At 35.9% G+C, this 16,474-nt stretch overlaps 1 protein-coding gene across 6 annotated transcripts in view; it reads right to left on the reverse strand.

The window, feature by feature from the left end:
• DMD (dystrophin) overlaps positions 1-16,474 on the reverse strand; it is a 1,925,924-nt gene that overhangs the window by 835,987 nt on the left and 1,073,463 nt on the right. For all 6 annotated transcript variants that reach the window (XM_036747778.1, XM_036747779.1, XM_036747772.1 and 3 more), the window contains one exon: positions 7,845-8,009. In XM_036747778.1, the coding sequence (XP_036603673.1) occupies positions 7,845-8,009 (165 nt within the window). The remainder of the gene's footprint in view (positions 1-7,844; positions 8,010-16,474) is intronic.

The raw sequence follows: 16,474 nt of genomic DNA on the forward strand, positions 1-16,474 counted from the left end.
ACTAGATAAACCTCTAATATTCCTTCCAAATCTAAAGTTCTATGAGTCTATGGTTCTGAGTGGTGATTACTTCTCCTCCATACCTTCCTATCTCATGTTTCACTATTTTAATTTCTGCATTAGAAGTTTGTTGCACATTGGAAGGATTGTACGTGAAAAGTATACTACTAGTGCTCTGAGCTAACACAACTGAGATATTGGGGAAGGTGGTTTTCATAGTGTGAGAGAGACATATTCAAAACCGTTATCTTAGAGTGTTGTTCTGCTTTGGCCATTATGGGCAAGTGCTACATACTTTCAGCTCCAGAGCTGAAAATTAATCAGAGGACCCTATATAAAAGATACAACATTGGGTATTATCCATTTTTGCCATAGTTTAGTCTTTGCACAGAATTTTAACTATCAAGAAATTTAAAGGTTTTTTATTTACCAAATAATATATTTTGTTAACTAGAAAAATGGCTACTCCAAATATTTTTAAATTCAGAAATAATAATAGTAAAAACTTTCTGAATTAAATTTAAAATATATTCCTAAACCCGATGGAGAATGCCCTCTATACACTTCCCAACAAGTGTATCCATCCAGCCTTCATTTGAAGATCTCTAGTCTGTGGAGATCATTGCCTCCTGAGGCAGTTCATTCTATTTAGCTTTAATTTCAGTTAATTATTTCTTTATATAATCTGAATTTCCTTCTTTGCAACTTCTACCCATGATTCCTATTTTTGCAGTGTTGGAACAAGCACAGAAAACCTAACCCCTTTTTCACATAACAGTATTGCAAATACTTTAAGAGAACAATCATGTTTCCCCCAAATTTCCTCTTTTTTCAGGTTAAATCACAGTTTGTTGAATTGATTCTCATATAGCAGGCCTGCACAACCTGTGGCCCTCCAAAGGATTTTGGGAGGCCCATGAAAAATATAGAGGAAGTGTTCCTGAAATCCTTTGGTGGGCCACAGGTTGTACAGGCCTGTGACACACAGTATGATCTCAAGGCCCTATACCATCCTGGTCACCATATAATAAAAATCTCCAGGTTATTAATATCTTTTCTAAAATGTTGTACCTAGAATTGAAAATACTACACCAGAGGTAGTCTGACCAGGACAAGGTATAGCCACTATTACTTGCCTGGTTTTCTCTTGTCTACAGTTACAAATATCATGACATCTCCAGTCTTCTTGCAAAGAATAATCTCTCTACTTCTGCCCTTGATTCCATCAACTCTCAGTCTCTTCTGAGAGTCTGTCCAACTAATAATCCCTTTCTCATTTTAACTTTTTTTCAAATTTTTTTCTTTGCTGGATCCTTTCCCACTGTCTATTAACACACCTTGGTCTCTTGTATACTTAAAAAACAAAACAAAACTTCACCCCACAATCTCCTTAAGCTTCCTTCCTATATCTTTTCTCTTTTTTACTGCTAAAGCATAAATAAAACAACATAGGCTAGATACTTAAATTTAATGGGTGACTGGCCAATGAGTTCAGTACTTAATGCACATCCCAAGCGTGCTCTGCCACCATCCTATTGTAAGCTTTTATCACCTTGTGCCTGATCTATTTTAATAGCCTTCTGGTTGATCTCACTGCATAAAGTCTCTGCAGTCCATCTTCTAACTAGTTAAAAAAAGCAATCTTCCTAAAGTGAAGGTTTGATGATGTCATACCCCTACACACAGTCAATAAAATCTAGTGGCTTACCTTCCCCTTCCTCCCATTCAATAAACTCCAATGGCTCCTCAGTACCTCAAAGGTCAAATATAAAAACCTTTGGTTTTTAAAGCCATTTGTAACCAACATCTTTTCTACTTTTCCAGTTTTCTTATACTTTACTCCCCTGAATCTACTCTGTCATGAAGTGACACTAGCCCTCCTTCCTGTTCCTCCTACCTAACACTTTATGTCCCAATTCCTATATTTCTACATGTTCTTGTCCATGTCTAAAATGCTGTCCCTCCTTGCTTCTGTCTCCTGGCTTCTCTGACTTCCTTCAAGACTTGGGTCAAAGTCTCACCTTCTACAAGAAGCCTTTCCTGAGCACTCAATGCTATCTCCAATTAATCCTGTATAGATCTTGTTTGTACATAGTTGTTTACGTGTTGTGCCTCCAATTGGACTGTGGACTCTTTGAGAGGAGGGCTGTCTTCTATCTTTCTTTGTATCCCCAGTGCTTACTGAACTTGGAAAATAGTAGGCACTTAATACATACCTTTTGACTTCCACTCTCTATTTTCTTATTATTCCTTTTCACTCATTCTAATGCTATCATAGAAGACTGCTAACTCTTCCTTAAACTTGACATACAATCTCCTCTTCTCATGCCTTTGTATAGGCTGTCCTCTATGCCTATGATGAATTCTCTCTTCACCTCTCCCTCTTCAAATTCCTAGTTTCCTTCAAGTCATAAGTTAAGTGACTTCTTCATTTAAAGACTTTTCCTGATCTCTCTAGCTGTTGGTTTTCTGTCTTAACTTTAACCATGTGAGATCACATCTCAATGAAGCAAACAATCACTCAAAAGATCTTAGATTAAGTGCGAAAAGTCTTTGAAAGCCATCTGATAAAGTAAAGAGGTCTATTTTACTTATAGCCCTGTGACAATGGGCAAGTCACTTAGGTTAACTACTTCATTTTCTAGAGGTTGCCTAGGAAAAAACACACAAGTTAATTAGTGTCATTATAACATATTGGTCTAAAAAGAATGAGTCATATGGCATTATAGTGTTCTACCTTATCATTTTCTCCTCATACTCCTTACCCCCAAGCCAGTTATTCCAACAATGTATGAAAGTTAGAGGAAATTCAAAAATCCATCAGGCAACTTGGTACCAAGCTGGTGCTTTTGTCTCTGCAACTACAATATAATTCCCCATTTTATTTGCTAAGATGGCTTTCACTGAAACTTTTCTTACAATACATGAAAACTATAGAATCATTCCAAGATGAACTACTGTGTAAGAAAAAGAGAAAGAAAGGAAAGGAAGGAGACCTTTTCAATGTTTTCCTTTCTCTATGGCAGACTTTGGTACTTCAGTGACCTGTCCTGTTACCAATGTGGGTACTCCATCCATCAGTCAGTCTCTCTCTCTCTCATACACAATACACACAAATATGTATATGTGTCTGTCTATGTGTATGTATATATACATATGTGTATATATGTATATATACACATATGTATATATATACATGCACAATACATGTACAGACACAAATATGAGTGCATATATATGAATACATACACACAGACCTCAATCGTTATGCTTGTCTTTCTGTAAGTCCTCCATAAGTGATTCTTTGAATATGGTAGATATCTTTTTTGGTTCTCTTATCCCCCCCAAAATTAAATAAAATAAAGGTACCAAATCTGATGCTATCTAGTTTAAGGTGTTATTAGTATTTGCCTAGCAAATCACCACAATTACTTGCTCAGGAATTACCTTATGCCAAAGCATCAAAGAGATGACGTTGACTTCTGAAAAGTCAACGGCAGAAACATCACATCTATGTGAACGCATAAGGAGGTACTTTATATTGCCTAGCTACCTTGTCTTTCAATAACTACAGTAGTGACATTTAGTGATTTTTAGGGAGCATTTGCAGTTATGTGTAATTACTGTTCTTACATTCAAAAGGAGAACCTGAAGGGCAGTGTGTCATTTTTATTTATATACTATAGAAGGAAAATCATTATGGGTGGCAGGGGGGAGAAAAGTTTCACTGGCATAAATACGAAAAGATTCCAATCAGTGAATCTAACATTAATGTTATGTGATTCCCATTGCCCGCCTCTAGTTTTAATACAAAGTTAAGAAATCAGTGATTAGACAGTTTTATGTCAGATAAAGACTAACTCCTGCTGATTGTTGGTAGTATTTAGCAAAGATTAAAAATGTAAACTCACTTTTAAAAATGTTAAGCAATCCATAGATTGGAGCATTCACCAATTACTTTCATAAATATGAAAGCAGCACACTTAAAAAATCTAAACTGAAGGTATATTTAAAATTTAAAATCTGAATTCAGCATGTTGATTCGTAGGTATTTGTTATGATTACACCTAATTTTTACACTCATGATATCCTACATTTGGATGCCCATTTTTTACAAGTTCTCTGTAGAGATTTTCATGATGTATACTGTGACATGTAACGTTTCCTGAATTGGAAGGTTTCAGGAGTAAGTCAAATAAACCTAGAGATGGGAGGTCAATTTTCACTCTAGCATAAATAATGCATTAGGACATAAGCCTAAAGTCCTTTTTTGGGAGGGGCAGGAAACGACTTCATGACATAACTATCTGCATTTTATCAATTAGTGTGAAGTGCCAAACAGAAAAAGTTAAGGCTCACCATAGGTATTACATATTTTTCTGACAGGTACTCAGGATCTGACTAGAGAAATAGAATGATCGCCCTTAAAGTGCCTCAGGCTGCCTATCACAGAGCTTCCTTGCCCCACTACTGCCCCATCCCACATTTAAAGTTGGCAAGTTGTTTACATTTGAGGAGAAAATGGGAGGGGCCAGATGGTATACTCGTTTATTTTAAATTATCTATATTCTTCTTGATAACCTGTTTTCAAGATTTAAAAGTAGTACATTTCTCTTCTCCAGTTGAGAAGATACAATTTTTAACAACTGTTGAAAACTGTATTGCTATGTTCTGTAGCTCAGCGAGTGTACTCCAGGGCTAAGCCTCTTTAAAAAGTCCTTTGCTTAAGCAAAAGACGGAGACAGGCTGTAAGATACAAAAATAAATAAATAAATAAATAAACCTACAGGATTCTCTATAGCAAAGACTTGGTGCAGTATTAAGTATTTATTAGAGAAAGAGCAAAGCTAGAAGCTAGAAGAGGTGACCCTGAGCTCTGGCTAAGTTCCGAACTTAGCTACTCAAACACATACTGACTGGAAGTTAGTGGTCAGGGAGTTGAGGAAGAAACTCAGGAGTTAACCAGATAGAGTTTTCACTCTTTTCTGTTTTGAACATAGAGGAAAACAGCTGGAAAAGTCCACAAGTATAAATTTTAAAATTCCTGCTGGTTAGAGTTGAAAAAGCCATGAAAAAAAGCACATAGAAGCTTAGAGCTTTACCACTTGAGAATAAAGAGCAGGTCTTCAGGATTCTCCTTCACAGGTAAATGTGGGTATGAGTGAATGAGGTGAGACAGCAAGAAGAAATTATTATACCTCTCTCTTTAAAACTATAATCTCACTTCTAGCTTGGATAAGGTAAAGTGGCTAAGTGATTGAAAATGACTTACTATAAAGCAACAGGGCATCATAGGCAGTGGTTTATGAGGACATGTAGGAGCTGAGATCCATGCCTGCTTTTCACTACCTGGAGTAAGCTCTATATCATTTGAGAAAAATATAAAAGGTCAGTTAATTAGGAGGCACCTGGAGAGGATGTAGGAAAATTGGGACACTAATGCACTGCTGGTGGAGTTGTGAACTGATCCAACCATTCTGGAGAGCAATTTGGAATTCTGCCCAAAGGGCAATCCAACTGTGTATACCCTTTGATTTAGCAATACCACTACTAGATCCGTATTACAAAGAGACCATAAAAAAGGAAAAAGGACCTATATGTACGAAAATATTTCTAGTAGATGTTTTCCTGGTAGCAAAATACTGGAAATTGAAGGGATGCCCATCAGTTGGGGAATGGTTGAACAAGCTGTGGTATATGAATGTAATGGAATACTATCAGGCAATGAGAAATGATGAGTAGGGAGATTTCAGAAAAATCTGAAGGTACTTGTATTAACTGATGCAAAGTGAAATGAGCAGAACCAGGAAAACATTGTACACAGTATAAGCAACATTTTATGATGATCAATTATAAATGACTTAGTTCTTCTCAGAAACACAATGATCCAAGAGAAGGACAAAAGGGCCCATTATAGAAAGTGTTATCCACATCCAGATAAAGAAGTGATGGACTTTGAATACAGATCGAAATGTACTTTTTTCATTTTTTTCATACTTTTTTCTTAGTGATCTGTTTCTTCTTTCACAACTTTGATTAATATGGAAATATGTTTTACATTGTTGCACATATATAACATATTAAACTGCCTACCATTTTAGGAAGGGGGGAGGGGAGGAAGAGAGGGAGAAAAATCAGGAACTCAAAATTTTGTAAATTTGAATGCTAAAAATTATCGACAAACAATTGGAAAAAATAAAATATTATTTTAAAAAAGAAAAAAGTTCAAAAATAATTAGGAAGGACCCCATTGTCTATGCTTCCTTTGGTTTCAAATATCACCTTAATTTTAAATATGTAAGCATAGGCATTTGTTAAATGCACATCAACATATAGAATTTAATTCAACATATGTATTTCTTTTCATTGACATTTTAAAGTAGAAATGTGTCTTTGTCTCTGAGATTCAAGAAGTCACGTCTAGAGAAACACTAGGGTCAAGAGATTTTTCATTTCATAACTTAAAGTAAGACCTAAGGATTCTGTCCTGGGTCCTCTTCTCTTCTCTCTCTCTATTATATCACTTAGTGATCTCATCAGCTCCCATGGATTTAATTATCATCTCTTTGCTGATGATTCTAAATTCTTCCTATACTGCCTCAAAATCTCTGCTTACCTCCAATCTTACATCTCCAACTACCTTTCCAATATCTCAAATCAGATGTCCAGCAGACATCTTGAATTGGACATCTGGTAGACATCTTAAACTCAACATGCCAAAACTGAACTCATTATCTTTCCTCTAAAACTTCTCCCACTTCTGACAATCCTTACTGCTGTAGAGGACAACACCATCCTCTCTGTCCCTCAGGCACACAACTTGAGTTGTAAAGTCATCCTAGATTCCTCAGTATCTCTCAACCCCTTCCCCGTATTCAATCTGTTGCCAATACCTGTGGATTTGACCTTTGTAACACCTCTCAAATACACTCCCTTCTCTGCTCTAATACAGGTACCATTCTAGTGCAAGCCCTCACCAACTCTTTCCTTGATTATTACAATAGCCTGCTGATGGAGCTGCCTGCCTCAAGTCCACTATAAACTATAAAGTGATTTTTCTAAAGCACAGCTCCCATTGTGTCAACCTCCCCTCCCTCACTAAACTCTGTGGCTCCATATTGCCTCTAGTATCAAGTACAAAATGCTCTGTTAGGCATTCAAAGCCCTTCATAAGCTATCTACCTTTTAAATTTACAGTCTTCTTATGCCTTATTCCCCTAAAAGTACTCTTTAATGCAGTAGCATTGTTCTCTTAGTGGTTTCATGAACAAGATCCTCCCTCTCTTGATTCCAGGCATTCTCTTTGGTTGTTCCCCATGCCTCCCCACTCCACTCTAACTACTGACCTCCCTGGCTTCTTTTAAGTTCCAATTAAAATCCCATCTTTTATTAGAAGTCTGCCCCAACCCCTCTTAATTCTAGTGCCTTCTCTCTGTTAATTACTTCTAGCACAGCGCCTGGCACATAGTAGATGCTAAATACATATTTATCAAATTGATTGACTGTATTCAGTTACTAGCTATGCCTTGGATTAATCACCCAGTCTCTCTGGGCATCATTCTTCTTAGATATAAAATGAAGGAATTGAAGTGGATGCCCTCAGAAGGTCTTTCCAGCCCTTGAGCCATGATCCTATTAACTACCTGAAATATTTCACTTTCCTTCACTTGTCTGAAATTTCCATCATTATAGCCATTAATAGGCTATATATTAATTTGAGGTAGTTTGTCAAATTAGCTAGTTGACATGTTGGACCCTAAGAAGATAAGATACAGAAAAGGTAAATGTCAAGATTTTAAGGAACGTTTTAAAGGGAAGAAGGGGGAAATGGAAGAGAGAATTACCTTAATATCAAAGGGCTCTGTTTGGCTTGCTTGGTTGTAAAATTCCAATTGACTCTTAATTGGGATCAACCACAATGTCAAATGATGTAACTCTTCTTCAAACTGCACAAAATTCTTTAATAGGGCTTCAATTTCTTTTTGTTTCTCAGGTAAATCTTTAGAAATCTGAAAGGAAACAAGATTCATAGTATGAGCAGCAATTTTCAACATTATGTTAAAGGTTACCTAATGTATTATTAATTTAATGTAATTTATTGACTGGAAAAATACGTTTCAATATTAAAATCCTTATCAAAATATTTACCTAAGTAGTCAAATTACTATTCAGCATTTTAATAGCATGCATTGGAAGAATACTAACATATTTTCCATGTTAGCATTTGATATTCGTATATCAGACATCTTTCATTAATCCTGTTACAGGACAACTTCAAGGTAGATAAACACTGATCCAATTTCAGAAATTAAAAATTAAACACGGAAGGGTTCAATGAGTGGCTTGCTAGAGACAACTTATTTCATGTTAATAAGAGGAATATAAAACTCCTCACCCCAAATGAATACTATTAAGTTGAACCAGTGTGTTTAAATGAAAACTAAATCAAACACACATTTTTTCTTGTATGTTGCTAGGGTAGCTACCTACTTTCATTATTTTTAAAGGACAATGAGCTTAAGGCTATGTTCTTACAGCACTCTTCCATCTCTCTATGAAATCAGAGATAATTCAGGATTAGAAACACGAAAGAGTGGGAGAAGGTAAACACAGGCCAAGCTAGAGATAAATAACAGCAGCAGTTATTCTCAGGCTTCCCAAGTAACAAAAAAAGACAAATCCTTCCTCTCCCCATAGTGTATTCAAATAAAAAAGATATATATTTATAAAAATCAATTAAAATCCATAGCGTAACAAACATACAAATGATGTCATTTAACTAATAACTGTTTTAATAACTCCATAATGTAGTAAAATCCACTAATACCCACTCAGTCCTGCTGAGTCTCTCTGTGATACCTCCAGAGATGGAACAGCTATTTAATTGGCCACAACAGCTTCAAGGTAGGAGATTGTGTATCTTTAAGCATTGGGGTTATGTCAGGAATTAACTTCAGGTTTATTTCATCCCTGGATATACAAATAAAGTCTCTAAGATAGCGAGTAGCTATCTTACTTAAGTTCTTACTTCTTACTTAAGTTCTATTCAGGATGTGGTAGATTGGCGGAGGGCACAGTCCATACAGAAAAATAAAAGGGAAGGGAAAAGATCATACAAGCAATTATTATATTACTTACGAAGTGTGTGTAATACACATACACATAAACATATGTCAATATTAACGTGTGCATTCATATTTTTATACACATGCATGTTACATTTATGTGTCCATTTATATATACACACATAAGGGGTAGCTAGGTGGCACCATAGTGCACAGAGCGCTGGGCCTGGAGTCAGGTAGACCCATCTTCTTGAGTTCAAATTCTGCCTCAGACATTTACTAGCTATGTGACCTTGGGCAAGTCACTTAACCTGTTTGCCTCAATTTCCTCATCTATAATGAGTCGGAAAAGAAAATGGCAAAACAATCCACGCCAAGAAAACCCCAAATGGAGTCATGAAGAGTCAGACATGATTGAAAAACGACTGAATAACAAAAAACAGGCACACGCTCACACACACACACACACACACACATTCATCTATATGATATATAAAACTGCAATAAACAATGCTTGCAGCAATAGAAAGGGCTCTGAAATTACAGTTAAAAGTCCAGGTTTCAGTCATATTCCTGTCACATATTAATTATGAAACTATAGACAAGTCCCTTAATCTGGGTGAGTTTAGGTTTAATCAATGTAGAAAGGAAAAACTTCCTGTACTACTCACCTCAGAGGATGGTTGTGAGTAAAGAGGTTGGTAGAGTTTAAGGGGTTCTATAAATGTGAGTTATTGTTATCACTATTAACAAGAATAATCTTATCTCTCTAAATTGTTAAATACATGAAGCTAGCCTAATTTTTATCAGAACATTTTTATTACACTATTTTCTAAGACAATGGAACTTCAACTTCTAAGAGTAAAGTGTCACCAGATGATATATATATGTATATATATATGTGTGTGTGTGTGTGTGTGTACATATATATATACATACACACACACACACACACACACACACACATATATAGGCAAGTATTAAATTACCATTTTTTGGTCTTTAAAATGAAGCTAGAAACTTGTCCATATAGGATCATTAATACTTATATTCAGATTTTTTAATAAAAGTTCAGAAAAATGCAAATTAAAACAACTCTGAGGTACCACCTCATACCTATCAGATTGGTTAATATGACCAAAAAGGAAAATGATAAATATTAGAGAAGATGTGGGAAAATTGGAACACTAATGCATTATTGATGGAGTTGTGAACTGATCCAACCATTCTGGAGAGCCATTTAGAACTATGCTGAAAGGGCTAAAAAACTGTGCCTACCCTTTGATCCGGCAATACTACTACTAGGTCTGTACCCCAAAGAGTTCATAAAAAAGGGAAAAGGACCCATATGTACAAAAATATTTATAGCAGCTCTTTTGGGGTGGCAAAGGATTGGAAATTGAAGGGATGCTCATCGATTGGGGAAGGGCTGAACAATTTGTGCTATACGAACGTGATGGAATACTACTGTGCCATAAGAAATAAGCAGGCAGATTTCAGAAAAACCTGGAAAGACATATGTGAACTGATGATGAGTAAAGTGAGTAGAACCATAACATTGCACACAGTAATAGCAATGTTGTGTGTGTGATGACCAAATCTGATAGACCTAGATATGATCTAAGACAATTCAAAAAGACTCCTGATGGAAAATGCTATCCACATCCAGAGAAAGAACTACGGAATCTGAAAGCAATCAAAGCTATTTTTTGCAGATCGAAGTTACTGTTTTTTCTCTTTTTTTATTTCTTGTGGTTTTTAACTTTTGTTCTGCTTCTTCTTTCACAATATGACTAATGTAGGAATGTGTTTAACATGATTGTACATGTATAGCCTATATCAGATGGCTTGCCATCTTGGGGAGAAGAGAGAGGAGGGAGGGAGAAAAAAAATTGGAACTCAAAATCTTATAAAAGTACATGTTGAAAACTATATGTAATTGGACAAAAATAAAGTACCATTAAGTGGAGAAAAAATATAAAAGTTCAGAAAGTTGTATACCAGTTAAATAAAAGGACAGTGTTATGGTAATTAGCATGGGCCGTTTTTGTTTTCTCTTTTAGAATGCTAAGGTAATCAAGTACCTTTGATGATGGCAAGCAAAGTGGACATTTTGTTGTCTTTTGTTTCTTTGATTGAGTCAAGAGTCTTTGACCTGCTTAAGAAACAAGAAAGCCTAGTTCACACAGCTTTGAGTCACATGGCTGTGATGCCCTCTGACCCTGAGAAGGTTGGCATTTTGTTTTGGGGTTCTGACTCACTAGAAGAGTGTCAGGTGATTTGACCAGACTACACTCTAGGTAGCCATTGTTAAGAGCCCCCTAGCTTTGAAAACCCAGATGTTGGTGCTTCTTATTTTGGTAACTATGTATGTGACGTCTTGAACAGACGAAGCCTGTCTGTTGCTCTGTTTGTAATTTCTGCTTGTATTTGCTCTAGAGTTTAAGGTGCTGACTTCTCCCCTTGAACTAATTGGATGATATATGTATAATTAATTAAAGTGAGATTGTAAACCCCTTAAAGTTGCTTTCCTTAGAAAAGCAGATCAAAGAACCTGTGCTAGCAGCCCTTCTGTGTGCTGGTGTTATCGGTCTTTCAGTCCCACAACAGCTACTAGCAACGTTGTTGTTACAGACAGAAATAATTAAGATGGCCAATTTTTTTTCTTGCAAACTTTTACTTATGTCTCATTCTATACTTGGAATTGAGAAACAATGCTTTGCATCTTCCATACCAGATATAAATCACCTATGATCAAAAACTATTAAATACATAGTAGAGAAGCTAAAGGAAAATGATAATCAAATGAATAAGAAGCTTTTTACAGTACTTGGAGGAGCTAAATAATTTCTATGATTAGACACATGATATCAATTGGTAGTTTTCAGATTAGAAACCATTTAAAAAGATCCCTTTGGCTACTATTTCTAAATTTGGGATTGTGAAAGGGGATCTGACCTTGGAACAGCAGCAGATGACAGCACACTAAAAAAATACACTAAAAATGTAAATTTCGTTTTAAGTTAGACAACATTAATGAGACACTACTATCTTTCCTTATTATTCCACAGTACTAGTGATGAATTTCACCATTCTAATCTCTAATGATGAATCATTTATAGGAGACAATATATCTGAAGTCATTAGACAGAAAAGCTCTGATGGTTTCCATGACAACAACACTCAGTCGGAGGTGGAGAAATTGAGACCTCCTGACACATAACTACACTTGTTTCTTCCCTATAATGGTCTGTTGGAAATAGATGGATTGTTCAATACAGCCCAAGGGGAAAGATAACATGTGCAAGTGATTTATTTTACTGAATAACGGCAAGTTTTCATTTAAGCCCTTTAGTTGACTATGTTCTTAAATAATTTGCTTGGAAATTTTTTACTTAGAATTTCCATCAACATGCAAAGACACATATAAAGTTGACTTTTAAAGCAACTATCCTGCTATCTAATCCTATTAAACATAACAAAGCCAATTCCACTCAGAGTACAGCCCGTAAACCTTAACCCACCACCCCAAAAAACCCACTCTATGGTGAGGAAAAACAATTAAAAAATCATTCAATTCCCTTATGTGTTAATTCAATATCCATCCAAACCTTGGCCTAATTGCATACAAGATTACGTCCATTGTTCTTGTAATTTTTGAATGTTAATTTCAAATTCCCAGTAGTTTAATATTAGTATCAACAGAATGGCTTTTTTTTTCAGAATAAGCAGGTAATTCAACTTTTGTGAGTGGTTTCTCCCTCCCCTCCTACATCTCACATACATGTCAAAGTACATATATTTATAGGTTGGATAGGCTGGGATGTGTAATAGTAGTAATCCAGATGTCAACACATTTAAAAGTACATCTTCTAAAGAGTAATATTTTGCTCAGTGTAAGCCATCATTGGTGTCTGTTTTAAATTCTAGAACTTGAATACTTGTTTAGATCCCTGATTTCACTGTGTGGGGATTCCCACCACAACTACAAATCACATCACATTCATACCTTCTTATGCTGTGTGATTCATGCTTATGTCCTTCCACAAATTCTCTCTACGAGTTCACCTAATACACTGGAAGATTTCCTTTTTTTAAAATGTCCATTTAATATTTTATGGATGATAGTGCAGCATCTGGGCTAAGAATTATCATCTTCTTGTTATATGAGCCATCTAGATTGCATAGACTTGGAATTAGGAACCTGAGTTCAAATTCTGTCTCAGATACTTACTGTGTATATTTTCTTGGGCCTGCCACTTAAACTCTCTCAGTTGCAATTTACTAATGTACAAAATGGGGATAATTAATAGCATCTGCCTCATAGGGCTGTTGGAAAGTTCAAGTGAGACAGTGTAAGTAAAGTAGTTTGTGAAACTTAAAATCTACATATTAAATACTATTAGCTATAAGTACCATCTACCTCCTTTTCCAGTCACACATCCTGAATGATTTTTACACCACTTCATGTAGAGGTAATCATGATTATTAACAAGCTTTAGACTATAAACACTCCTTAAACGTCTTTCCATTTCCCATTGTGTAACCTGAAATTTTTATTTCTCTGAAATTGAGCTTTTTCATCATGCACAGCTATCTAATTCACCTGGAGAATACATTTTAAACGATGTGCTTTGACAGCAGAGAACAATTTGGGATCACAACTAGCACTATGTTATTTCCCAAAGACAATCCAGCCCACTTTCCTTCTTTTTTTCAGTTGTGGACCCAGCTCATCTACTGTGAGTAATATGTACTGATGAGCTAATTGGATTGGAAATACAGTTTGGGTCAGAAATTCTTTAAATTTTCTGATACTTCAAATCCCATAACTTTGAAAAAGAGTTGCAAGACCTATAAATAACAAATATTATCTATTTAAATACTTCTTCTTAGACAAAATAGTGCTAAATACCATTTTAAGTATAGCATTGATGTGAAAAGAATACAGAAGTAATATTCTAATGAATTTAATCCTGCATCAGAATCAATACAGAGATAAAAATGATTTTTTTCCCAAGCCTACTGGCCACTCCTGGCAGAAGGATAGGATATCTGGGACTGTTTGCAGAGTCTTTGGGGCAAAAGAAGGAAAAAAGCCAGGTCAAGAGGTATTGAGTTCAGAATACATTCTCCATCTTGGTAACATCTAGAATTTCCAGAGCTGAGCACTTGGGTTTCTTTGATTCTCTCTATCAGACTCTGACAGTCCCTACTTGGCACTGCCTTTGAAATTGCTATATTATTAGAATGGCATATTTTGCTACTCAAAAGCATGGAAGAAAGGGCAGAAACATCACCAATCCCTGCTCCATCAATGAAAGGTTCCTCCCATGAAGTGGTCGACCCAACGTGCCTCTCTAGTGGCAGCTGGAACTGTAGCTCCAAACATCAGACTTCAGAGTCTTTGCTAGCAGAAGCAAAGGAGCAAATGTACCCAACTTTCAAAAATCCACATGGCATCAAGTTAGAGGATGAATTTAGAACTCTACATTTCTTGACCTGGCTTCTTCTTCTTTCTTTCAGTACTCTATACAGAGAGTCCCATATACCCCACTCCCTTGAAGTCAGTGGGTGGTGGAGTTTAGGAAAGCCTCTCCAATCTCTGTGGCAATTCCAATACAGAATTATACAAGCAAACATCAAAAGCTTGCATTTGAATACTTTGTAAAACTAGGAAAATAGTACTTGATTGGAATATGAACCATCCAATCTATTAGATAAAAGATACGAAAAATGATACTTTAAATAATGGGTAACTATTTACAATTAATCCATCCGCCTATAGGACATGTCCCATTTCTACCTAGACAGCTCACTGACACCTCAAATTCAGCATATCCTAAACCCTGCTTCTTATCTTTCACCTAAACCCTCGCATCTCATCTTCTGTAAGTGGTACCATTATTATATTAGTTAATATAATGGTGGGGAATCATTTAAATCAATTCACTTATCACCCCACCCCAAATGAAGCAACTAAAAAGATACTATGACTTAACACCTGCACTAAGAATACTTCTACTGAAACAGTTTGGACATTAGGTTAGCTGTGAGCAGTCCATGATTGATTGGAAGGAGTAAAAGTCACTCGATACTTTATTGAAAGAGTACTGAGATTGGCTAAAGAGATTCATTCATACCCTGTGGATGATGTAAAATAGAAAATGAGTATGATGATTGACCTGGAGGTCCTTGCCTGCCTTTCAGAGTTCTCCATCAGCACGATGCAGCTTTCTTTATGTCATTGTGGTGTATTCTGTGTATTTCCTTAAAAGTTCCCTTTGTCTTTGGCTCCCGATGCTGCTCCAGGAATTCATCAATGCCCTCTTGAGTTGTCCTTTTCTGCCATATCATGTCTCCTATGCTTAAATCCACGTACCCCCCGGTACTCTATATTCATGTGTAAGAGAGTGTCCCCTCAGTTTGGTGAAGATATTTTGAAACAGCTATTTTTAATATACATCTTAGTAAATTCTTATTTCTGAAGGCTATTTAAGACAGGCTTGCTAATTAATGTGAACACAAGTACATAGTGGGGGACTCCAGACATACCTCCTAGAACCCTGAAATCCAGTCCTATACTAGGGAAGGATTGGCCACTGATAAAGAGATGGGGGAAGGGGAGAAGTTAAAGGGAAGGAATCAGCTTGGATTGGGGTTTCCATTTATCATTGAAATGATTATGATGACTCTCACATTTATATATCTTCTTCTCATCTCTTTCATGAACTCTACTTCAAGAACTATCTGCTAGACATCTTCACTTAGTTGTACCATAGACTTCTTTCTTTCTTTTTCTTTCCTTAAATTTTATTTTATTTTTAATTTATGAAATAAAACAAGTATTTCCATAGAGTACAATGAAAAAAAAAGATGATTGCACATGAAACGGCAAGTCTACTATATACAACTTACTATTTCTTTTAAATATATAGTAAAGTTATATGTAAATTTATTTTTCCATTTTTCTTCCCTCCCTCCCCCACCCCAGAGATGGCTACCATAAGACACAACTATGTATATATGTAAAATCATTCCCATACATATTTCTATTTATCAGTTCTTTCTCTTCCTTCACATATCTGAAATTTTGTTCAAAGAGTTACTAAACTACCTATATCCTTTGGCTCAGCAATATCACTACTACATGTATTTCCAAAGATGATTAGGGACAAAGGAAAAGAATCTATATGTTCTAAAATATTTATACCATAGTCTTCTGAAACACATTCCTCTTCCTAACTTCTTTATTTCTGTTGAGGGCACCACCATCCTTTTGGTACACAGGTTCACAATCTCAGGGTCATGTTTGACTCTCTATTCTCTCTCAACCCCCCCATATCTAGTCAGTTGCCAAGTCTTGCTGATTCTAACCCCATAATATCTCTACTATCCAGATTCTTCCT

This window comes from Trichosurus vulpecula, chromosome 2, assembly GCF_011100635.1.
Source record: "Trichosurus vulpecula isolate mTriVul1 chromosome 2, mTriVul1.pri, whole genome shotgun sequence".
Classification (NCBI taxonomy): domain Eukaryota; kingdom Metazoa; phylum Chordata; class Mammalia; order Diprotodontia; family Phalangeridae; genus Trichosurus; species Trichosurus vulpecula.